The sequence below is a fragment of the Juglans regia genome, chromosome 3 (assembly GCF_001411555.2).
Source record: "Juglans regia cultivar Chandler chromosome 3, Walnut 2.0, whole genome shotgun sequence".
Lineage (NCBI taxonomy): Eukaryota > Viridiplantae > Streptophyta > Magnoliopsida > Fagales > Juglandaceae > Juglans > Juglans regia.
The window spans coordinates 5,251,281-5,277,791 of record NC_049903.1 but is presented as its reverse complement, the minus strand read 5'-3'; the positions used below and the strand labels follow the sequence as shown (position 1 = coordinate 5,277,791).

General features: G+C 37.6%; 1 protein-coding gene across 4 annotated transcripts; it reads right to left on the bottom strand.

Moving 5' to 3' along the window:
* Positions 1-1,131: 1,131 nt before the first annotated feature.
* On the bottom strand, positions 1,132-24,834 carry LOC108990616 (mediator of RNA polymerase II transcription subunit 16). Of its 4 annotated transcripts, none has more exons than XM_018964617.2 (17): positions 24,338-24,828; positions 14,137-14,205; positions 13,819-13,907; positions 12,275-12,387; positions 11,881-11,982; positions 11,475-11,565; positions 9,809-10,402; positions 8,430-9,048; positions 8,227-8,306; positions 7,977-8,059; positions 6,204-6,440; positions 5,464-5,635; positions 3,862-4,382; positions 3,512-3,688; positions 2,765-3,142; positions 2,060-2,234; positions 1,132-1,586 (listed from the first exon to the last, which is right to left on the bottom strand). In XM_018964617.2, exons 1-16 carry the CDS (start codon positions 24,583-24,585, stop codon positions 2,088-2,090), a joined length of 3,720 nt encoding a protein of 1,239 aa, XP_018820162.1. In that variant the 5' UTR covers positions 24,586-24,828; the 3' UTR covers positions 1,132-1,586; positions 2,060-2,087. The 4 variants fall into 4 exon arrangements, with proteins under 4 accessions (XP_018820162.1, XP_018820161.1, XP_035544876.1 ...); XM_018964616.2 differs by having other exon boundaries at positions 1,186-1,593; XM_035688983.1 differs by lacking the exons at positions 13,819-13,907; positions 14,137-14,205; positions 24,338-24,828 and having other exon boundaries at positions 1,186-1,593; positions 11,475-11,560; positions 12,275-12,381.
* Between the last annotated feature and the right edge of the window lie 1,677 nt (positions 24,835-26,511).

Below are 26,511 nucleotides of genomic sequence, written 5' to 3'. Positions count from 1 at the left end.
AATTCGACTCATAAAGAAAAAAAAAATTCGTTCGTGAAAATAGATATCCGCTCAATTTGTAAATGACACATACCCGACAAAACTCGACTCGATTAAAACTCATTCATATATTGATAAATATATACATACACCTATATATATACATATATATATGTATTAGCTAATAATATAAACATACCACTTTTATAATTAAATATATAATTTACAATCTAATTACTTATATCTATATAGTGAATATACTTAATAGGTATATTTTATAATTTGTATAATAATTAATCTATAAAATTTAATAATTTTATATACTAGTGTGTGATAATCATATATGAAATAGATATATGCTATCATATTAAGTGTATGTATTAATAATATATGTAGGCATATAATATATTGTTATTCTAGATAAATATCAACTGTTAATATTAATTATTTATAAATTTTTTTAAATTTTATAATTCTATAGAAGTTTTACTTGTTATTTGTATAAATTTAATATTAGATCTTTTATTTATTTTATTTTATTTATTAATTATTAAATATTTTATTTAAAAAATAAAAAAATAAACAATTCGAGATCGAGCTCGTACTTCCAATTTTCACTTGGGTCTTTATTACGTCATTTACAAATTTATACTTTTTTACTTATAGAGCCTTCTTGCTTTTTTAATTTAAAAACATAAAACATGAATTAACTGCTAGGTTCCCGATTACCTTGAAGCACCGTTAAGAGCTCAATCTCTTTTGATAAAGCCTAACTACAGCTCCAGATTGATTTTTAGGAGCAGTTTGGATTCAGAGATGAGTTGAGATAGATTAAGATGATTTATGAATAGTAAAATAAAAATTAAATTATTTATTATATTTTATATAAAAATTTAAAAAAATTATAATGATAAAATAAGATGAGTTGCAGTGAATTGATATGAATTACGAATTCAAACGAGGCAAATCTCTTGCATGCATGCGTGTAGAATTTTCTCGCAATCGTCTCAACCGTTCATATTTCGGTTATATAAATTGTTAAAAAACAACAGCACAATAGACCATGCAGAGAACGAAGGGAATACTTTTTAGAAAATTTCTATTCATCATTCTCGTACTACACACCGCATAATTTTTTGATTTTTGATTTTATCAAATATATAATATATAGATGATGAGTAAAAAAATTAATTAATTTAGAAAGAATAAAACCAAAATAAATAAATAAAAAAATAAATAAAATGTGATGTACAATATGTGAGGATAATAAATCGCAAACTTCTACTTTTTATAGCCTCAAAATATCTTTGAAAAACCAAAAGAAAAACAAAAAAATATCTTTGAAAAGTACAAGATGTTGCTGTAATGGGCATTTGCTGGCTGATGCAGAGCAGGCTGGCACCATTCAAGCAATAATCCTTCCATCACGACCAGATTCAAATACTTCCTACCATCAAGAGCGAATTCCTCTGTGCATGGCTACGAATTGTCAATAATCTCTTGGTAACAGTGATGTAGAAAAATAAAAGAAATCATCCATCTGGAAGAGGTTTTCCCAATAGTACACAGAATAGATACATCAAGGTTTGTGCCAGAAGCTTCAAAATCTGCAAACTGGGCATTGAAGAGAATCAGGAAAGGCCAAGGTATTTAAAATGAGATTTACCACAAAACGTTGTGATGTCCTAAAGAGGATGTAATAAACATTATCAAACGACAATTAAATTAACAAAAAAAAATCAAAATCTCCGTAGCTTACAATTGCCAGAAAATGGAATACAATTTGCAAAATAAAGTCATCCTGGGGATATGTTGACCTCAAAACCCAAATTGCAGATTTGACAGAATCTTGCTTTTGCATGACTGGAACACGACATACTAAAGTAATACATAAAATGGTACTATCATCAGATCCAAGCGAAATTGGTCACTCTAGAAAAAAAAAATCTTCTCCGAAGTTTCTATCCACCTAAATTCCTAATCAATGCCTCCTCTACATGTCAGTAATTGAACTACAATATAGGTATCTATCACCACGAAGCTTGTTTTCCATTTATACAGGGAGGGAGGGGGAGTGCACCTAACAGATAAATATGTCATGCAGTCATCTATACAACTTGAACCCATGTTCCACCACACATCGGACAGCCATAAGCCCAGCGGCTGATCCACCAAGTTTCCCGGTCATTTTGATTAGGTGGGTGAGAAGCACCCGGTGAAGCAAAAGCGGAAGTCTGCCGCAAACATCTTATACACTGGATCACAAGAAGTCAATATCACAAAGTTAGATTAGGAAGAAAGAGCACATGCAAGCACAATGCCATAGGGAGGAGGGAAGGAGGATGAGAAAGAAAAAAGAAAAAACAGAACAGAACACACAAGGTATGTAGGATTATACTCAAAACACTAGTCATAACTAATGCAAAAATACCAACGGCATTCACTAATTTTCTCAGGTATCAGTACTTTTCATGATATTGCAGAAAAATAAAAATAGATGAGAAGTGCAAACATTGCCTAAAATACACATTTTTTGGTGTTTGCTAAAGGATCTTTTCATTCAAGTGGATCTAAGAAATCAGTGATTTTAAAAGAAAAAAATAGTACCCAATACTTGTAGAATTTTTTAGGTGGAACCCATAGTTCTGCTGATCTGTTCATACATTATGGAATATTCTGAATGTCTGCACATCTTTATCAAGTCATTCTAAGCCAAAGGACACTAATCTACCAGGGACATTGGAAGTTCAAGACAAAACAATTAGAAACAAGGAGGCTATCAAACCTTGTACCAAACACCTTCAAGGCCAGTCTTCCACACGGCAGTAACAACATCTCTACGAGAACCCATTATACCAAGATATGCTCCCAGTCCTACAGAAGTGTTCAAGCCAAAAGCTGCATCTCTTTCAGACATCCTGCGTTTCCTCGGCCACAGGCTATGGGGACCATAATAAACATCTGAATTTTCCAATGAGTTGAAATCAATCGGGTCTCCAGAATTTCTTAGCTTGGGAGAGTCATCTACATGACCCATATCATCTGGATCAGACCAAGGCCCACCATACATATTCCGCCTGTGCCACTCTTCAGCAGGAGGATGGAGTTCTAGCTCACGGAGTAACAGACCAGCAGCGTCTGCACCTCTAGGCCGGGGCATATTCTGCAGAATGTGGATACGTTCAGGAGAATAACTAACAAAAGGTAACAAGAAAAATGACACTGATTACAAAAAATTCAAAGCAAGCAGAGTCTGGACGAAGTTAAGGTTCAGTTGTAGTGCCCAAGCACATAATTTTATTACAGACTTCCAAGCTCTAAACAGCCCCTCCAAATTGTAGTAGAAAATCTATCAAACTCTTTCAGTATAATATTTTACTACCCAAGGGATTTTCATTTATATTGGAGGTTTCCAAAACAATACAGGATTACTCTACTCTTTGGCAGAATCATCAATAAATAGTGATAGCCAACCTGATTTTAGCTTCTTTATGATCGGCAAGTTTTTAAGTAGGTTAAAATGCACAGTTACCTGCATATGTGGGCCAAGGGAAGCTTCTACAACCTCTGGAAGTACTGTATAATTCCCGTCAATGTAATGCAGCCGCACCTGGATGTTGTTGCTCCCCACCTGAGAAACAGGCAAGGGATGTGCCAGGCCAACTGTTCGCCGACAAAGATCCATAAGTATAAGGAAAAGGACCCTCACCTGCATGACATAAATGCAGAGTTCTGCGTCAAACCTTGTCTCCTTATGAACATGAAACCAGACAAATTTTCTTGGTTCATGAATCAAACAAATTTCATTTTTCCATATTTGAAAAAATACTTGGTGCTTCATTTCTGTGGAGTTTGAATTGATACAAGAGCATCATCTTTCACCTCCTCAAAAGTGTATCCTTGACCGGCATTTCCAGAACCTAATCTTGACCGGCCAGCAGGTCCTTCTTCAACTCCTTTTGCCCCAGGTAGGAGTTGATTAACTCTAGATATCTGACCATCTTCCGACCTGGCCACAGCTGAAGCTGGTTTTGCAGAGATAGAATTGATCTCCTCCAACTTGCTAGGAGCACTGGGCTGAGGTTTTTGCATATTTGTTTCAGCATTTCTCTGTGCACCCAAAAGAAAGCGGGGAAGCTGTGTTCGCCGAAAGAAAAAACAGAAAAGCAAAAGTTGGCATAATCGATGAAGAAAATGGCAATCCCCAATAAGCCTAACAGCTGGTGTTCCCGGAAAAGTTCCTGTGTTAATGCTTATCGGCATGAAAGATGATGGACCACTTATAGGGTTTGGAGTTGAGTTGGACACTCCGTCATTTGTGCTACTGATCTTAGCAATAGCACCCTGTACCCAAGCTTGCATTTGGGTGCTTCCTGTGGAGCTTGCAGTACCACTTTGACCTCCTGGACAATATGGCATTAAATGGTCAGATGAAATGCAGAAAAGATAATTTTTAAACTCTCTTATTCTTTTCGTGGTAGTTGGGTGTATCCATTTGCATACTGTGTACAAAGGTAGCGCCCCTCTGCACTTTTAATTAAACCGCATTACTCATAGAAAAAGAAAAAGAAACGCAGCATTGACATCAATGAAGAAAGGGGAAGCAAGTTCACAGAAAATGCACATAAAGGGAGCAGCTTGTTTCCTGATACTTTTTTTTTTAATAATAATTCCTGTTTCTCGCAACTTTATCTTAAGTAGGTCAAAAAACATTGTTGTACCAATCCTTCTCATCTCCTCTCATTGGATTAGCTAAAAGCTAAATCCAATGAGTATTTAGCTATTAAAGAGTAAAATATGCTCACATCGGATTAGTCAAATTTCAAATATTTAGAATTTAGTTACAGTGACTTTCAAAAGTTTTTCCAAATTTGAAGATTACTGTACATACATCAAATACATATTTTATTAATTATTTCTCTCTCCCTTTCTTTCTATCACATATTTTATCACAATTAATATATTAATTTGACTTAGTGATATATTAATTTAATAAGAACATGATTATTAATTAACATATAATAAGTAGAATAGTAAAATATGATAAAATTAAATAAATTAATAATTAAAAAAATTAAATATTTTTAAAATTATTAGTTATTCATTACCATATAATGAATAAATATATAATCTAATGTGGAGATTTGATGTGAAAAATCAAAACCAAATTCATCTTGTATTATTTTATTATTATATAATGAAAAAATAGCTATTCCAATGTGGAGATTTATGTGAATACAATAGTCAAAAGTCAAATTTCTCTTACATTCATCAAAACTGTTCTTTAACTTTGGCTAATCCAATGAGAGTGTTCTTAAGTAGGTCAAAAATGGTGTGTGACTGATCACCATATGCTCAATTTTTTTAATTTAATCACGTATAGTTAGTACTCTAGAATTTGACCTCTCCTCTGATTTAACCAACCAATGAAATTCTATTCTTCTATATATTTTAATTGTCATCTGAAACACGGCACATACTGACCCTGACTTGTGGCCGGAGTTGCAGAACTTTGGGTAGGACTAGCCACCATGTTGCGATTGCTTCCAGTGCCAGCAGTAACAGCATGACTAGCCAACGTGCGGCAGAAACTTGCATAGCGCCTCAAGCGTGTAATGAAATGTGAAGCTAGATCAAGAACAGCATCAACATATGCCTGCATTATATTCTAACAATTAGAAAAGCTCAAAGAGTAGGGAAAACTCTAACAAAATAGAAGTACCATATCAAGGAACAAATTTTTTTTTGATAAGTAGTACCATATCAAGGAACAAATTAACTAGCTGATGAAGGGACAGACCCCTTTGGCCAGCTAAATGACAGTTTTAAGGCTAAAGCTGAAATTATCAGCCCAAAATTGGCCAACATAAATGGCTTTGCTTAGGTTTCACTGTCTAAGCTATATGGCCTAGATATAGCCAAAACCCTCTATACTGCATTTCCATAGTATTTACTGAAATATTTACTTTATCTAATGGTCAGGGAGCAGCCTTGGGGGGAGGGTGGGACATCATATCAGCAAAGAAACAACCACACCACATTCCAGGAACGGGATCTACGAGACAACAAAGAAATAATCACTAGCATTGGCAAATCTTTCATCAGCAGATCTTAGTGTTTAAAATTTCAGTGAGCTCGCAAAAAACAAAAAGATGAAGGAAAAGATTGAGGACACAACAGGTGATATGAAAATTCAAAAAAGTCAGAATAGAGCAAGGGGAAACCTGAATACTCAGTACTAGTGCAGGTTCAACAGCCATTGCTTCAGGATCAATGCCAGATAACGTCTCACCAGATTCGTGCCATGGCTCAGGTACTAAAGCTGAAGGATTTAACAAAGCTGATTCAATTCCTTTCCCCAGCATATCCAGCAGCAACCTTGCTTGCATATCAAGAACCATTGCCCTAACTTCTTGCGCATTTGTACCTTCCAGTAGCCTGCACTTTATCCTGTCTAGACTCTGCATCATGCAAAACCAAGTCTCTTTCATGAGTAATTAAAACCAGTGAATAAAAATTACGAACCAAACAAGTTTTTTTTTTACAAGTGTGAACCAAACAAGTGAAGTTTATGAGCATCAAAATAACACCCCTCCTTTCTTCCCTGGCAGGATGCATCCTATAAGACAGTATGACAACTCCAAGCCAACATTAAGCTTTCAGAATATTACATGACAAATGTGTCAGCTAGAGATATGGAAAACAGGAAGGCCACCTATGTTGACTCTTCATATCAATTCTAAAGCAAGTTGCAGTCCAGAACTTTACCGAAGGTCATTTTAATGTTATAATAGAAAAATAATGTCCTCAATTAGATGGCAATTGGAGCATTACAATGTCATTCAGCAGTAGCAGAAACTTTCTAGTGAATGTCCCATAACTTCACCATAGATCACAACTACCAAATATATTCCGGAACATGTCGTATTAAAACATATTAATAATGTCTTCTAGAGCCTGTGGAAGGCTTGGAGCACTGTGGGAAGACACAGATAACAACGATGGGACCCTTGGCTCTGGTTGCTGGGCCGTCCACAGTTCCGTCACGTGATCATGGTGTAACGCCGAGGTCTAAAGTAGGGTCCGTCGAAGTTGCACATACAAGGTCGCCAGAGGTGAAGGGACTTGCTGCCAACCCAGAATCTCCAATGGAGAGTACCAATGGAGTTGTTGAGGAGGCATGGGATTTGAATAAAGGTTTATTGTTGGTGCCATTTGGAACTACGTCAGGAACTATGTCGGGGGAAGATGTTGTCCCCTTGGTATCTCTTCCTCCATTAAACAATATAGATGGATCATCTTCAGATTGGGTTTCGCAAAAGGTTAATGAGATTCAGCATATTGTGGGAATTTCACATGGAGGATGTGAAAACCAATTTAAAGCACTACTCATTGCGATTGAGGTGAGCCACTCGCGTGATACCAAATCAAGCTTTAAGAAAAGTAGGGAGTTGAAGCGTCTTTCTTGTGCAATCAACTATGACGCTAAGGGTGGTAGCTCAAGTCGAGGGCATAGAGGGTGTTTTATTCCATAGAACGTCTTTCTCATAGAGGGTGTTTCGGGTGGAGGTTGGGCTACAGGAAACATTGGGTTGGGGTTGAGGAGGCGTGTTTTATTCTAACTCGGGCTTGATGTATTTTGGGTAGTTTTTCGCGGGCTTTTTGGGGTAGTAGGAGCTCTCTAAAATATGGGTTAGTGATTTTCTTGTATATATCTAGTGTACTTGGTTACTCCTATTGATATATACATCCAGAAATATACATCCAGAAATATACATCCAATAATGAATGCAGGTTTTGATATATACATCCAGAAATATACTCTTCGAAAAAAGAAAAGATCAGAAGATTCCACAATAGCAAGCAAAACCCGCATTCATTATTGCAAGTACAAATTGACAAACAAAAATTTCCAAAAGCTGAAAAAAGAACACTAAAAGTATCAAAAAGAACAAAATTACAAGATTTTAAGAAGGCAAGAGTGCAGAGAAACATACAGGACCATACTGTTGTCTGTGCTGTGTAGAAGGAAGAGAATGAAAATCCGCATCCAAGACTGCAATGACACTGTTCAGAGAAACTGACAGAAAACAAGAACCATTGTCATCAATAAGAGTTGCTATAAACTTAATCTTGGAAAATCCATAAACAAAGGTAACATAATTATATTAAATTTATATTCTAATTCTCTTGCACTATAAACTTTCAGTCACACAATAATACTGCTGCGCATTTAGATATTCTTACCAATGCTGTCCTCAGCAGCACTCTGTGTACAGCCAACAGCATCCCACCAATCAACTCCAACCAAAAGGCTCCACCAAAATCTGCCCTAACAAATAGAAATCATTACTTTGATAATTTATATGAAAATATCCACCAGCACTGACATGTGAACTACAAAAGTTACTCCTGGCACATAATATATCTCTCAAGTACTTTCTAAGTACCTCTCAGCAATTGCACGCTCCCAGGTTGATGAGTTGGCCTTTGCTTGACTACTTGGAACAGCAGGAGGAAGAACACGAATTATCTTCAACATTGTGCGGTCCTTGCTAGTGTCATGCCAAACAGAAGCTGAACAGCAGCTTGTTGAAGAGAAGGCAGGAGCCGCAATTGCAGATCCAACATTAATCTGATAGTTGTCAACAGGTGCAAAGTTTGGACCAGAAAAAATATGGACCCCACCCCGCAAAAAAGCAATAGCAATCTCGCCACCATGAGCAGAATAGACAATTCGAGCAAGTGTCCTAACATCACTTGGGAGATCAAAGGGATCAAAAATGACTTTTTGTCCCTTATCAACAGTCAGATCAGATGTCTTTCTTACATCAGAAGTGGGACCTGTTGCGGCTGCCTCATGAGATTTAAAATCATTAGTTGGAGGAATGCTTGTATCCACTTTAGACACCCAAACTGTTTGCATGGGTGCTTGCCCACCATAACTAGAAGTGGGGTTGCCAAATATTTGATGGAGGACAACAGGCTTAAGTGATGATTCCCAACGTTGCACTCTCCATCCTGTAATGGAAGGACCCTCATCCGGATCATAAGGAGACATGTACTGTCCTGCACAAGTGAAACTAGCTAAACCGACTAAATCTATTTACATGGTAAGAGAAGAGAAGTGAAGAGAACACAAGGCTTCAGATCCAGCATTCTATCAAGTCTATACATGGAAATAAAAACAGATATGCAAGTCTGTGAAATTTGGAAAGAAAGCCAGATACCTATACGCCTGTTTGTTGAAAAAAAATAGCAGATAAGGTTTTGTATTTATGTCTCATGTCTGTTAATGTGCTCACATCTCAGAACAATTGAAAGTTGGAAAGATTCAAAAAACAATTATATGAAAGAAAAAGTACTTATTATATATCTGCAAGAAGGATCACACAATATTCTGCACCTTTATGAAGCAATAAAAAAGACTTTAATTGAAGGGTGCCCAAGCTAGCGTAAGATAGAGGACAGGGCATAAGTCAAAACTTACCGGTTATCCTCTTTCAGTTGGTTGTGTGATCATATCATGGAAACATGAAAAATAATCACTACGTTGTGCAAAACTAACCGGTATATTACACAGAAATGAGGGCGGAAAGGGGGAAAATTGGGACACTTTGAATGGATAAAAAATTACATCTAAATTTTTACACAAAAAATACATCTATATAAATTACAAAGCAACTGTTACTAATGGAAAAGCATGCCATCATCAATGCCTTGAATTACTCAAACAAATATCATCAATAAACAAATGCCTCCACCTCAGCAGCAGTATGAAACTGAATCTAAAAAATAAATAAATTTCAAGTGAGAATATATAGATTACCCTCAACTATCACAACAGCTATCACGGAACCACCACGGGTTGGATCAAAGGCAACGGCAGTAACCCCAGAACCCCATGTAGTGGTAGCTGCAGATTGAGCTGCAGCCTCAGGACTCACATAAGCAGAAAAGTTTGAAACTGGTGAGCAATGAAGTGGTACAGTGTCATTGAGATCTTGATCAGTCCTTTTTCCTTGCTTAGCTTCAGATATTAAATATTCTTGCCAACTAAATAAATATGCAGCCAAAGGGGCAAAACCTGCCCAACTGGGAGGATTAAGTGAAGGTGGGACCCCATTGCTTGAACTTGTCTTTGGAGTTGCTTGAAATGCATTTCCAGGGCCAGGAGTGACCTCCCAAACAACAACAGTGGATGGGTTCACAATAGGAACACCTGCCACATGCATAGCACCACTATCTGTTATGATGGCATCAGCAGCCATTATCCCACTAGGTCCAGCACCCAAAAGCCCTTTGCTTGTGGAAAACCACTTCAATGCTACACCATTCTGACTTGGAGGCCACTGTGACCAATGAAGTTGAATAGAGCCTGATGAGAAAACAGAACAGACGCACAGAAAGTTGGGCCACCGAGCTGAAACAAAAACCAAAGATTGCATCAGGTATAACATTCTTGACGGCGGTGTCCAGATTTAAGACACGTTTGTTTGAAAAATCAGACAACCACTAATTGGGAAGACATTATCGTTCATCATTATAATGGTAATGGTGCTAGCAGTTGTACCCATATAAATGAGGTAAATGGATACATTAATTTCTCCCACCTTTTAAAAGTAACACTAAATTTTCTCAGCTTCTGTTCATATCACATAGTTTTTGTCATATATAACTTCGAAAGAGAATACTTTATTTCTGTGTGCAGTGCATCCTTAAAAGGGTGCTATAACATAAAAAACTATCAGCAGAAAAACAACAGAAAAATTTTTACTTTTTGAGAAGTAACAATAAAGAAAAGAAAATGAATTATATCCTTCTCAAAAATCTAGGATTCAGAATCTCATCCTCTCACTAGGCAGCATAGTTATGAGTGCAACTTCAAGAAATGATTTTTTTATAGCGTGCAACCTCACCACACAAGGCCCTTCAAACCCACCCCTAGGGAGTAAATCCCGGATACATGAACCCATCTACCGGAACTATGTATCAGGTGGTCCAGGGAAAATGCTAGTGCAGAACCGAACCCAGGATGTCTGAATCTAAGGGCAGGTTTGGGGGGTGGGATGAGACACAAAATTCTATTCTCATCTCATCTTATCATTACACATTTTTTAAATCTCCATACAAAATATAATAAACAATTCAACTTTTTCAAATCCCAATTCACATTTTTCAAATTCCAAAACAATAATAATATTAAAACACAATATTTTAAACTCTCAAACAAAACACAAAATTCTCATCTCACCCCCCAAACCTGCCCTTGCTCATCCCAAAAAATCCTTTGGTCACTAGGTTCACCCTGATGAGTACAACATTAAGAAACTAAAACCATAGAACTATTGAAAACAAAAAAACCCAGTAACAATCAAATTTATTTGATTTCCAAGATCTGAACCACCCAGTTTTGAGGTTCTTACTAACTAGAAAGCAAACATACCCTAAAAGTTAAATATAATGCACATCAAACCTTAAATTCGTCAACATACCCGAAGTTTGAGACTGCTGTGAAAGGAACTTTTCCTCAAAAGCTGACTTTGAGTTTACAGCGGTACCGGCTTTTGAGGAAAGCCACCTATACTGAGTTTTCAAAGAAGTAAAAATAAATAAGTAAACAAGGCTAAAAAGTACAAAAAATACATAGCTTAGAAGAATTTATGCCTTATCATAAGTTGCTTCTAATAATAGAGCAAAACCAAGATATATCAGCTCTATATGGCAGCAATTAAATTTGCTTGATCTTATTTCTGTCCACATGACAAGAAGCTCAATGGCAACCATTTGTGCAGCTAAAACATTACAATCCAACCACCAAAATACATAATGAAATACAGAGCAAATAGATACATAATTGACGTATGTTATATACATGGAAGACAGCAATTGCCCAAATACCTGAGACACCCCTGATAGCCACTTTGTAACAACTGCAATATCCTGTCGCCATTCATGCTCAGGCTGCCAGCAGCTCGCATCACGTACCAGACTAGCTGATCCCTGAATGAATAGACCGCATTTAATAATGAAAATCAGCTAAAATTTTTTTTTTTATAGGTAATCAAGAAACTTTATTCATAGAAGTAGGCAAAGCCCAAGTATACAGGGAGTAAAAAAACAGGTAAAATATATAAAGACAAAAGGACACACGAACAGGGAAAAGAGCCTAAACAAAAAGAAGTCAAACTCACTGGCCAACATTATTTCATTATGCAAACCCACGGTAATAACTTTTCTAGTGAAAAGCCATCTACTTAAGTATTTAGAGAATTAACTCAGTAGTGTAGCTTACCTGAGAAGGCTGAGTCCAAATAGTTATCCTCCCATGAAAATTAGCTATTAGTAAGGCACGGGGGCAGGAAGTAGGAGACCACTCAATAAACTGAACAGAATCACGTGGAGAATCTGGAAAAGGTATTCAATGCAAGAAATTATAAGTAACAAAACCTGACCAATCCCTCCCCCCTTGTATAACATGACAATGAGTTCCATTTCCATTAAATTACACTTGCTATACCAAAAGGACATCCTAAACTTAGACCATATATATATATATATATATTTTTTTTTTATAAGTAAGAAGAAATATATTAAGACATGAAAAAATGCCAAGCCCGAGTACACAGGGAGTATACAAAACTTAAGACCATATGATAAAAGTTGGACACTATTCCATATGTATAGCACCAATAAAGGTGGTGATAACAGCAGTGAACAGGTAAATCAATGAATTCAACTACAAAATAAGACATTGTTTTCAATACATCTAAGTTGCTTATGATATAAAGAGGTTTCACCGTCAAACAGAGAACTGCAAAACTTTAATAGGAAACAATATATAAAATTTTATAGCTTCAATAACTAGCATACGAACTGAAGGTCATCTGAAGCTGCATAAAACAATTCCATTTAAATTGTGGACAAACATATTGAGGTTGGGAGTTACTGAAGCTATAAAATTGTATGTATATATATTTTTTTATAAGTAATATAAAATTGTATATATTGTTTCCCATTAAAATTTTGCAGTTCTAAATATATGTGCATAAAAATAGGATTAGAGTTCAAACTCATACTTGCTTAGCTGGAAGGGTTGGACTGAGCTGGGTTATGCCAAAAGCAGTGGTAGACCTTCTAGCAATGTAGATGAATTTTGGAAGTTTTTTATAAGCACTTTGCTTAGCTGGTTCTCTGCTATTGTACTTGAGGGAGGGGCTGTAAACGAGTTCTTGTCTTTGCTTTTCTAGTATTAGAATGTAACTAGGAGTTTCTTTTGTATACTTCCAGCTTTTCTAGTATTAGAGCGTTTCTTGAACCATGCAAGTTTAAGATCTCCAACTTTTACTTCTTGTATTCTTTTTTTCTATAGGTAAAATGAATTTTATGGAGTGAAGTAAATAGGCATAGCCAAAGTACATAGGAAGTACACACTTTTTCTTCTTGTATTCATATGGTTTTCATGGAACTATTTACACCAGCTCCCCATTTGAAATGCACCTCCTCTCTAACCCAGGCCTTTTAATGGTAATGTAAGAGCATTAGCTTCTCCCAAATTTAGGATTCTTAAAAGCAGAATAATAAGAAGATATAGGTCAAAATAAAGCCATTGGCACAGCACAAATGTAAAGAACAATACGAACAGAAGCAGTTCAGCACAGGATCAGAACAGTGAGCACCTAGATTTCAAATCCTATAGTAAGTATTTTCCTGACCTCCTAGAGGAAGCACACTAAAAATGCTGAACCGGCAATAGTGCTGTACATAGTTACAAGATCGAACAATTTAAAAAATCACAACTCAATGATGGAAATAAAGTGGCAATGTGCATGGAGATACCAGCTGTGACATTGAACACTGCACATTCAGTCGGTCGCTCTGGGATCACAATATGTATGGGGATCCAAAATGGTGGATTTGCATTAGAACTGCAAAATGAAGATACAAATAGGGAGACTTATAAGCATACCATAACGCCATAAGAAAACTAGTTCTTCATAAGAATTCTAACACATAATCTATATAATATGGTGAAAGGGCACGAGCAACTCAAAAACGTATACCAACCTCGGAATTCTTGTGCAAGTCTCTGAGAATTCTAACACATAATCAATAATATGGTGAAATGGCACGGGCAACTCAAAAAAGTATACCAACCTCGGAATTCTTGCGCAAGTCTCTGATGCACAAGCTATGGCATTCAGTTTCCCACACCAAGCAACAGCACTGGAAAGACAAACAAAAGTAATATTGAAATCTCAAAGCAAAATTTCACTTAATAACTAGAAAATTGCAAATAGCAAAATTTTCACTAGCATATGAATAAAAAAGTATATAACTCAGTTTAAGATAAGCATATGAAATCAGATGGGCAAGCAAAATCTTATTTTTAATTTTTCACTTGTATACTTATTGCGCCTTTAGTGCATGTAATGATAGCTTTCTTATTACTTATTAAAAAATACACCAGGAATGTCATACAGTAGAACCTTTTTTTTTTTTGATAGTAGAACTTTTAAATCACACAACAACCGGCACAAGGCATGTTATCATGAAGTCAATGATTGTTAATTTTATAAGTAAACATTTATATTATATTAAAATGAATAGGCATAGCCCAAGTACACAAAAGGGTATATAAGAGACAACACCTATTTAGGAAGAAGAGATAGAAATAAGAAAATCATGAAAATTGAGGCCATTGAAATCTACAGCTTTGGCCCAAAAAAACAAGGTTCTAATAAAAAGTAACCTAATCTCCTCCAATGAACGCTCATTGTCTTCAAACGTCCTGTCATTTCTTTCCTCCCATATGCACCAAAGAGTACATAGAGAAATTATCTTCCACACAGCTGAGATTTGTGGAATACCACCCAAATTCGTCCAACATGCCAGAAGTTCAACCATTGTTGCCGGCATAACCCAGGCTAGCTCTACTTGTCTGAATACCTCAACCATAATGTTCTGCGACCTCACAATGTAGTAGATGGTCCACAATCTCGCCAAATTGTTTGCACATACAACACTAGTCCACTACTATCACCCCGTGTTTTCGCAAATTATCTATCATCAAGATCTTTCCCAAAGACGTTGTCCAAGCAAAGAATGCCGCCCTAAGAGTTGCCTTATTTCTCCAAATTCTTCTCTATGGAAAGTGATTATTCTGGGGTTGTGTGAGGGCCTTATAGAAAGAACAAACTAAAAAAGTACCTTTTCTGGTAGGTACCCACCATAAAGTATCAGCTCCTTTAGTACTTGGTCTCATGGAGTATAAGAGTCGGAAAAATTTGCAACATATATATATATATATATATTTTTTTATAAGTAAGAAGTTATATTAATCCACGTAAAAAGGCAATGCCCAAGTACACGGGAAGTGTACAAGAAAAAACCTAATTACAAACTATGCGCTACGGAAAGTAGCGTTTCCGTAGAGTAAAAGTCATTAAAATTCGTCTCATTCAATACAATAGAAGAAGCCCAAAGCAACAAAGTGTGATAGAAAAAGGCCCTAAAATTAGGGGTGGCAATATGTGACATGACCCGTTAACCCAATACGAACACGATACGATAAAAGCGGGGTCGAAACAGGTTGACCTGTTAAGACACGATTGCTTAACGGGTTAAGGTTGCTAAACCAGTTATGACCCGTTTAAAATTACCACCAAAGAACCCATACACTTTCCCAACCATTCCCACCATTCCATACAACCATTCTAGCCTAAACACCTAACCTCACCTTACCACATTGATCACTTTGACCACCATTGCTCGAGAACCAAGCAAGAGAGGAACAAGCTTTCGATTACTACTCACTACTCTTGGCATGGAGAACATAGTGTTTAGGGACTTGACCGAGGTCCCTAACAGCCCCGTCGCCCACACCGTGCCGTCCATTGTAAGAAAATTTGATTTTCGAGATTTTTTCTGTGTTGTACAATTGTACTTGGTGAGATTTTTCGAGATCCCCACAATCACAATCTCAATTTCTCAATTGATTTTCGACACTGATCTAGAACTTTTGTTTGGTTGATCGACACTGATCCCGGCATCGTTGAGTTTCTCTATTCCTTTGTTTGGTTGATTACCCAAAAAACACAGGAGAAATTTGAAAAAAAAAAAAAACCTTCCCCTAATTAATGACTGCATAGCGTCATAGGGTCAAGCATCCGGTGTTCTATATTTTAACAACTTTTTCTCGGCATCCAAACAGAGACTTAACGTCTCCTTAATCTATGTTTTTGGGTTGTTCTGGCTGAGCGTTTGCTTTCTTGTCATTTCTTTTCTTTTTTTAATCTGTATATTAGCTACTATCGAATTCTTATATCTCGCTGAGAAGGCATTGCATAATTTGCATGGAAAAAATAAAGCATTTGAGGGGGAAAATCTATAATTTGCATAAGTTGAACTGTGATGAACACCAGCTTGATGATCTCTGCTCCAGACAATGGAAAGCAATTGAGTATGGAATTAGAAGTAGTCTAACATCTGACTTATGGACTTCTATAACCACTGATGGTTATATGTGCATTACAGCACATTTTCTGGATAAGAATTGGGTTCTGCAGAAAAGGGTTTTGAACTTTTCTTTTATGCCACTACCACATAATGGCATATCTTTGTCTGAAAAAATTTATAATTTGCTATGTGAGTGGGGAATTTAACACAAGATTTTTTCATTGACTTTAGACAATGCTTCTTCTAATGATGTTTCAGTAGAGTTGTTAAACACTCAATTGAACATTAAGAAAGCTAAGTTTGTTATGGTGAGTTCTTTCATCTTCGTTGTTGTGCTCATATTCTGAATTTGGTAGTACAAGATGGATTAAAAGAGATTGATGTTGCTATCCAAAAAGTTCGTAAAAATATCAAGTATGTCAAAGGATCACAAACAAGGAAAGTAAAATTTATAGATTCAACAAAATCAAATGTCTTTGGATAGCAAGAAAGAGTTGAGACGGGATGTTCCCACTAGATGTAATTCTACTTATCTTATGCTTGAGTGTGTTCTTTTCTATCGTCGTGCCTTTACTCATTTGGAGTTGACTGATTCCAATTTTAAGCATTGTCCATCAATATCTGAGTGGGAAAGAGTACAGAAGATTAACTATTTATTGAGAGTTTTTTACAGACACCTGTAATTTTTCTGGAATGAAATACCCTACAGCCAATCTCTACTTTTCATCAGTGTTTTCGATTTATTTTACATTAAAGAGGCACTTTGTTGTAAAATGCTTGCTAAGTTTGAGAAATATTGGTCCGAGTTCAATGTGTTGTTGGCTATAGTAGTTATATTGGATCCTCGATACAAACTTCATTTTGTTAATTTTTCTTATACAAAGCTTTATGGAGAATGTTCCATAGAGTATATGAATGTTTGGAGAAAAATGTCATCTCTTTTCATGGAATATGGTTCTTCTAGTACTCTCACAATGACATGTCCTACCACAACTTCTGATAGCACTGTTACTAGAAAGGAAAGTCAGTCTTCATATGATAATTTTTTATTGGAGGTAATATTAAATAATATGTTTTGTTTAATGATTTATATTATATTGTTATTTCATATCACATATTGGCTTGAAAATATTTTTATTTGTTTTTCGTGTACAGGAATTTGATACATTTAGACGTGATGAACTTTCTGACTATATGAAAAAAAGTCAATTGAATCTTTACTTGGATGAACCTAGGGCAGAAAGAAATGCAAAAATTGATATTTTTTCCTCTTGGAAAGGAAATGACTTTCGTTATCCTGATCTTGCTCGTATGGCTCGTGACATTTTGAGTGTTCCATTTTCTGCAGTTGCATCTAAATCTACTTTTAGTGTTGTGGGCGTATCATTGATCAGTTTAGAAGTGCATTAAAAGCAAATATTGTTGAAGCATTAGTTTGCACTAGAGATTGGTTATATGGCGAGGAGCAAGGTAATATTATTTTTATTTTATTAAATAAATGACTGTAATTTTTCAATAATATAAAACTTTACTGATGTTTTTTTTTAATAGAAATACAAGAAAAAATTAAATTGGACGAGTTAACTAAAGATGTAATGGAGTTGGAGAACAACAAGGGCAAGGGCTTGGAGGACACTCCACCTCATTCTTCAACTTCTAGATTTGTTTAGATTTGTATTTTTAATTTTTATTATATTTGGGATTGTAATATTAATATATTTACTTATGTGTGTTTTGTTTATTATATTTGAGATGTAATTTTAATATATTGTTACAATGTGTGTGGATATTTGTTTGGATTGTAATTTTAGACATGTAGTTTTTTTTTTTTTTTGTAGATATTATTTATATTTATAATTTATAATGGGGTAAAACAGGTCGTGTCATATCGTATTGTGTCTGTTCGATCCATTAACATAAACGGGTTGGAACGGGTTAGGTCGGGTCAATTTATTCCTAATATGTCATTACAGGTCGTGTCGTGTCAATCCGTTATCAAACCGTGTCGTGTTCGTGTTTGGAATTTTAACACAAAACCCTTAACATTTCGTGTTCGTGTTGACTCATTAACTATAATGTATATACTTTGACACGACACGAACACGACCTGGTAACATGATTTGACACCCCTGCCTAAAACTATTCGGAGAGCATTCCCTATTTTCAAAGCATCGGTCATTTCTTTCATTCCATGTGCACCACATTAAACATAGAGGTACCATCTTCCAAATAGCTACAATGTGACAGTTGCCCCTAATCCCTCTCCAACATGACAATAAATCCAAAACCCTCCTGAGTATCACCCATGCAATACCAAGCCTAGTGAAAATGTCATCCCATAAAGCCTTTGACTACTTCGCAGTGAAGAAGTAGATGGCCTGCTGATTCGTTGTTGTGTATGCACATAAAGCACCAATCGGTTAAGTAAAGGCCTCGCTTTTTTCAGTTTATCTATAATCAATATCTTCCCATGGGATGCCAACCAGCCAAAAAATGCAACTTTAAGTAGTGCATTGCTCCTCCAAATGCTCTTCCAAGGAAAGACATTGGTGGGATGAACCGTCAAAGACTTGTAATAAGAGCGAACTGAAAATTTCTTGTTCCCGGTGAGTGTCCATATTAGTCCGTCTTCCCTAACTGCCTATACCTTCAACGCGTATAAAACATTGTAGAAATCAACAATGTCGTTCACCTCCCAGTCCTGTACAGCACTAGAAAAACTCACTAACCAATGAATAGAATTTGCGGAGTTGCTCATATTATCAGCCACAGAAGCATCCTTGTCTGACGCAATCCTATAAAGCGAGGGGAAAGCATTTTCCAAGGCCACATCGCCACACCAGATATCATGCCAAAATCTGATGCGCGTGCCCCTTCCCACCTCAAATCTGAAATTACCGAGTAGGTCTTCCCATCCGTTTCAAATGAATTTCCAAACACCCACCCCATAGGCCGCTCTTACTTCATTAGTGCACCAATCTCCCCAAATACTCCCGTATTTAATATCGATGATGCTTCTCCAAAGAGCTTCTCGTTCCTTATAATACCGCCATAGCCACTTTCCAAGTAGAGCCTTATTGAAGATTCTCAATTTTCGAATCCCCAAACCACCGCAAGACAAAGGGGTGCAAACTTTATCCCATTTAATCAAATAGAATTTTTTCTCATCTTCTAGCCCTCCCCACAAGAAATCACGGAAGATCTTTTCCAGTCTATTTGCCACCTCTGCAGGTAAAGGGAACAAAGATAAAAAGTATGTTGGAAGATTAGAAAGTGTGCTCTTAATAAGCATGATTCGGCCGCCTTTAGACAAGTAAATTCTCTTCCAACAATTTGCATTCAATTTTCTCAACAATCCCATCCCACATTGCCTTAGATTTGTGGGGGGGGCCCAAAGGAAGTCCCAGATACTTCATGGGCAAGAGTGACACCTTGCAGCCCAAGATGGTAGCCACTTCACTTAGATTGTTAACCAAGCCAACTGGAACTAGCTCGGACTTTGATAAGTTCACTTTAAGACCAAAGACAACTTCAAAACACAGCAAGAGGGCTCTCAAGGAGCGAATCTGATCAGGGTCTGAGTCACATCGAATCAACATATCATCAACGAGAAGGAGATGTGTGACTGATAAGTTTTCATGCAAGGAACTACCCACCGAGAAGCCCAAGATGAAACCCATATCCACCACCCCCTCCAACATTCTACTCAATACATCCATCACTATAATGAATAACAAAGGAGATAAAGGGTACCATCGGGGTCCGGCGCTTTATCTTTAGCATCCCATTAAGCACACTAAGTACCTCGTCCTTCTCAAAGGACCTCTCCAACCAAGCTGCACTTGCTTGATCCATTGAATCAAAATCTAGTCTGTTTACCTTGGGTCTCCATTGATGTTGCTCCGTTAAAAGCTTGTCATAAAAATGCACAATGTGATTTTTTATCTCAACGCTGTCCGTCAAAACCCTACCTTCCAAATATAGGACCTCAATGGCATTGTTTCTACGATGAGAATTAGCAACTCTATGGAAAAACTTTGTGCACCTGTCCCCTTCCTTCAACCAAAGGGCTCGAGATTTTTGTCTCCAAAAGATCTCCTCCATAAGGGTGATTTTTTCTAGCTCAGCTACTACTACCATTTTCCTTACTTTTTCATCCTCTGAAAGAGTCCCCCCACTTCTTTCACACCAAAATGCTGCAGCTCTTGAGAGAGAGTGAATCATTGGTCATTAATATTCCCAAAGACTTCCAGATTCCATTTCCTTAGATCATTTTTCAAAACTTTTAATTTCCCAACCAAAATGAAGCTAGGGGTGCCCGTGAGTTGATAGGAGTTCCACCATGATCTAACTTTCTCCGAGAACCCATCAACCTTTAACTACATGTTCTCGAATTTAAAATATCTTTGTCCACCGTGAAGACCCCCACAATCTAAGAAGAGGGGGAAGTGATCGGAGCAAAGTCTGGAAAGCCTTTTTGGGCAAAGGTTGGGGAAGTGGATCTCCCAGGAGGAAGAGACAATGAACCTATCCAACCTAGACCAAGCCCTCCCGTTAGATCAAGCGAAATCTCCTCCCACCAGAGGAAGATCAACCAATTCCAACTCAAAAATAAGTGCTGAAAAATCAGCCATGGTTGAGCCCATGTTGGAATCCCCTGATCTTTCACTCGGAAACCGAGTGACGTTGAAATCACCTCCAACACACCACGGGAAATCCCACCAACTACACAAACCAGCTATTTCGTCCCACATAAGTTGTCTTTTATTGTCGAGATTTGGCCCATAAACACCTAAGAACCCCTAAACGAAACCATCATCGACATTTGAGAAAGAGCAAGCTATCGAAAATGCACCAACGAAATCCTCCACCAAATTGACTACTCTTTTATCCCACATCACTAATATGCCCCCTGAAGCACCCTTAAAGACAAGGGTGGTCCATCCCACGTAAGGACAATTCCACAAGCTTCTTATTAATTGCCTATCACTTAGTCTCCTGCAAACAGATCACATCTGGCATCCATTCCCGTAATAAGTTCTTTATTCTCAGGCGCTTGTTTGGATCATTCAAGCCCCGAACATTCCATGAGAGGATCTTGGACTTCATGGACTATCGAGGTTCACCCTATCATTGTGTCTTTCCCTGCTCGCGCTTCCTTCTCTTACATCATAGTTAATGGAGCAAGCAAGCTTCGTGAGCTCCCTGTCTTTTTTAGCAATAGCAAGCTGTGGTTGTCCTACTTCTATGGCAATGATGAGGGCTTTAAACTGTTCCTCATAACCTTCACATGAGATCCCAAGGTAGTGTCGAAGAACATCAACCTTTTGTAATACCCAATCAGGTTGTAATCCTGCCCCTGAAGGCATTGGTGGCAGCGAGCATAGAGGACTAGGAACATCTCCAGGATCCCCCAAATCCGTGTCATCTCCATACTCCTTACAAACTAGCTGTAGATCAGACCCGTGTGAAGACTCATCATCTGAAAGAGCCCCTTCAATCGATGACTCATCATCCCCTTCTTCCACAGTACACAAAACCATTGAAGGGGTCTCCAAAACATCGGAAAAATAGGTAATCCCTGAGCCCTAATGAGAACATCTGAGAGTTGAGAAGGACCAGAAGTGTGCGAGGGGATGTCTGAACCCACATCCCAAGGCAGCCCGGTGGAGGTCGAAGCCTCCATGTAAATTTTCCTCCCATCTGAGGTCGGGGGCGAGCCCAAAAAATTAGCCAGAGGCCTGGAAGAGGCCATCGGCCTTGTCTGTGACTTGGATGAGCACGACAGCTCTTTTTGAGTTCCCGAGAAGCTCGAAATGGTTCTCTCAGCTGTCGGCGGTGGGTCTATCCTGATAACCAGAGGCCTGGTTGAGGCCGTCGGCGAGCTCGAAAGCTCATTCTGTGTCGTCGGTAAGATCCCCGAGGCCAGGGTGCGATCAACAACACCAGCCGACTCCTTCTGCCTCAGGGAGCTTTGCTTCTCTGTCGCCGTGGGTTCGCCGGTGACTGTCGGTGAGTTATGTGCCTCCAATGAGACGGCGAGGTCAACCGCCAGAGGGGGGAAGCCTTTACGGCCTAGGAGCTAGGGCTCACGGGGCTCGAGAGTGCCCCTTGGCAATCCAGGGGGCTTGAGGCCTAATGGACCTGGTGGGCTTGAGGCCCACAGACTCACTTACAGCTTGTGGGCGCAAGGGCCCCTTGAAGCCCATACCAGACACTCCAGCTTCCTTTCCCACCTCCATTACCAAGCTAAGTCCTATATCCACTTTATTCATCAACACCAAAACTTCCTCAAATACACCAGACAACTGTGCTCTGACAACCCACAAAATACCTTCCACCTCCCCCAATTTCATACACAACGTTCCACTACCTATGCAGTGAGAATCACCTGCAACACAAAGCCCCTTGCCTCTCGACTCCATGGCAGAATTGCCTCTTGCCTGTGAGGGTGTTGGTGACCTCAAAACAGAAGCAAAAGAGACACCATTTGAGGGAGAATATTTCTCTGTAAACGCACCACCCCCACGAAGGCTAGCCATCCTCTTGAGGTGGCAAGAAAAACCTTCCCATCCATATCCCTTCTCACCTTCAGGAATAATCAAAAAACCCCTCCTCCTACCATTCCAAAACTCCTCCAAACACAAAAAGCAACCCCTACTGTTTCTATGATGTTGGAGTATGAGAAAACCATTGCCCACCCACAACTTTTTGAAAAACTCTTGGCACCCACGTGAAGCAAGAGCTTCCTACGCCATCCTTGCCAACCATGAAGATACGTCCCATTAATGAAGAGAAACAAAACCATTTTCCTGCTCCTCTCGGTAATACGAAAGCTATTAGCAACCACCTTCACAAAACTGAAGGTTTTAGACTCCACCGAAAAGTTCCATCAACATCCATACTAAAACAGCAGCAGAGAAAGGGAGAAAAGAAACTAAAAAAAAGAAGAAAAACAGAGGGTGGAAAAACAGAGAATCAACTCCGGCAAGAAGCACATATTTTTGAAATATTACATTTTTCTTAGAAAGCACAAACACAACCCTAGTACACAACATGCATACAAGAGAGACACTATCTAGAAGGAGAAAAGATACAAGAAGATCATGAAAGTTTTTTTTTTTTTATCAGTAAACAAAATTTTATTGATCAAAATGAGGCAAAAAGCCCAAGAAGATCATGAAAGTTAAGCCCATTCTAGTCTATAGAAGATGCCCAAAAGGAAGAGAGTATTAATAAATAAAAGTTTTGAGCTCGTCCAGCATCCGTTCAAGGTCCTCAAAGCTCCTATCGATCATTTTTCTCGAAATATACCATATGAGGAAAGCATCCATTTGTGATTATTTTCACATAATTCACATGAAAACTTTTCTTTTTGCCAACTTATTAGTAAAGCATGGGATGGAAGCATTCAAACTACTACTTCATAGACCTTAGAGAGAAGAGAGGAGATCTCTTTGCTGTATCGGGATTAAAACTGCCGAGTAAGGACCTTCACAGATTCATTAGTCTCCACTATCATCAAAAAGCGATTCTAGCCCGCAGCTTTAGGATAGCAATTCGCTTCCTTCAATTTATTTTCATTTCTGATCTCCTTGAAGTTGTTCCGAATTTTCAAAGCAGCTAGGAAGTTAAGGTAAACTCCGATAATACTTACGAGTTTGGGAAGTAATTCCATCAGAAGTATTTCGCCTTTTGCTTTTTCAAAGGCCACAAGAGATTTATTATAAAAATAAAAAATAAAAAATAAAAGGCCAAAAAAGAGAAGCTTCAAAAACACCAGCTAGTACGGAAAGCACGGGTAGACTAAACTCAAGCCCGAACACAATCAAAACCAAATTAAGGAAAAAAAAAACCATCGTAATTCGCTGAATTGGGCAAGAATCTCGGTAAAAATTACCTAAAATTGCGACAAAGCTCGGGAACACTCATCTTGTGCTGCAAATTGGAGCGGGGCTGCTTAAGCCGGATACAGAAGACGGTGGCGGGACTCACAGAGTCCTCATCCATTGGATCGTCGGGCTTCTCCACGGCGTCCTCCTCTGCGGAAGCGGCCGGTTCGGTATCCTCAGCGCCCTTGGAAACTTCAATGGACTCAGAAGCCGCGGGCTCGTCCTCCGCTTCCTTAGGGCCCGAATCTTGACTCATCGCCAAACAAAACCCTAATTTATATAAAGAAAGAGCGAGAGTGAGAAAGGAGAGAGAGAGAGATGTGAGTGGTGGAAAGTCGCAATTGAGGGCGACAGATATCCCTACAGTGACAGAGAGAGAGAGAGAGAGAGAGAGAAGTAGTGGGGTTAGTGTGAGTGAGTGGGGAGGATTCACGATTTGGATTTTGGTTCGGCCTTTTTAATTTTTGTGTCTCTGTGTCTGTGTTTTAGGGCTTTTGCGTAAGAGCTCTTTCTCTCTGTCTCCCTGTGATTGGGAGGGGCAAGCAGTGCTGCTCGCTTTGTTCCCTATGTTTTTAATCAGTCATTTAGAAACAAAAACAAACGAAGCGCACTCCCTCGCATTGAGTCGCACACGACGTGACAAAAGCTTTTTCGTGTAATAAACGGTATACGGTTAATTATTTTTTATTTTTAAGATAATAAATTCAAATGTTAGAACTTAGGAATAATAAAACATCTTCACAACAGCGTAAAAATAGAATATGAATATAAAATATAATATTTTCTTCTGATATATGAACTTGTTTTATGAACAAAACTTCAAGTGTCTTTTTAAGCATCAGACCCATGTTCTTGGCACTAAAGTCGTCCTTAAAAAGCACGCACTGCAACATCGACCATCTGGGTTGTTGCCAGTTGGATGGAGCGCCCATGCTGACAAAGAGTTGATTGGATTGGAGAAGATATTTTGTCAATCTTTGCCTGGAAAAATTGCCTTGGCTCAAAACACTACGTGAAGATGTGTCCTCCTCCTGTTCTCTGTTTACATTCAAAAGGCTCCTGGGACAATTTCAGCCTCCAGGGCTACTATTGTTACGTATAAATGGGGTCTATACAGACGATAGATCCAAGTCAATATGTCTGCAAAACTCTTTCCCTTCAAACTTTCTTTTCCCATTTTAGGCTTCATTTTTATGTTAAAATGATGACATATTATCTAAATTTATCTGTAAATAATAATATTTTATAGATTTTATTAAAATATATTTAAATATAAATATTGAGATTTTTATTTAAATGTATCAATTATATCAAGATAAGTTTAACTTTTTATAAAAAATTAAAAAAAATAATTAATTTTATTAATAATTAATTTGAGATTAATTAAAATAAGCTTACCAACTAAATACACCATAATCTGTAAAATACAAATCAATAACGAGGATGATAGAACAATTTAAGCCCATATAAGGAGGGCCACTTTTGCTATCATAGCGATCTCCATTCTCCAATGTGTTAGACTGGAAATTGTTGAAGCTAATGGTTTGAAACTCCATCTTTTATTGTCAGGTTTTATTCATTTTACTTACCCAAAATTAAAACAATCTCAGATTCTTATAAAGAAATTTGAAAAATCTTAAAATCTCCAAAACAAGTTTTACAGGCATTTGTCTTGTCTCGACTCTCCAATGGTCCTATTTTCTGCGGGGACAAGACGCAATCCAGCTGTAACAACATATTTGAATACGTTGGTATTGGTCTATAAAAATATATTACACGTCGGATGAAATGAAAGAGAGGCTGGAAGTTGAAAAAACGAATTAAGCCAAGTCAAGCCATTGAAATTTGTGTCACGATGATGATGATGTGAAGGATTCCAGCCCTCACATTAGTAAACTATAATTATAATAATAATAGAGATGATGATTAATTAGAGGCTATTCCACGCCGATCAATACTCGCCCTCATGATCCTTATCTTTATTACTCGTGAACTAACTATTTATTGATAACTTGTTCTAATATAAGATTAAAAAAAAAAAAACCAAACAAAACCTTGTTCTAATACAAGAACGGGAAACAATTAAGAGGATGCTCCATATCAACTATACAATCTATTATAAATAAATATCATTTCCTAAATTGTGGGCAACTGAATTGCCTTCACGATATATATATATATA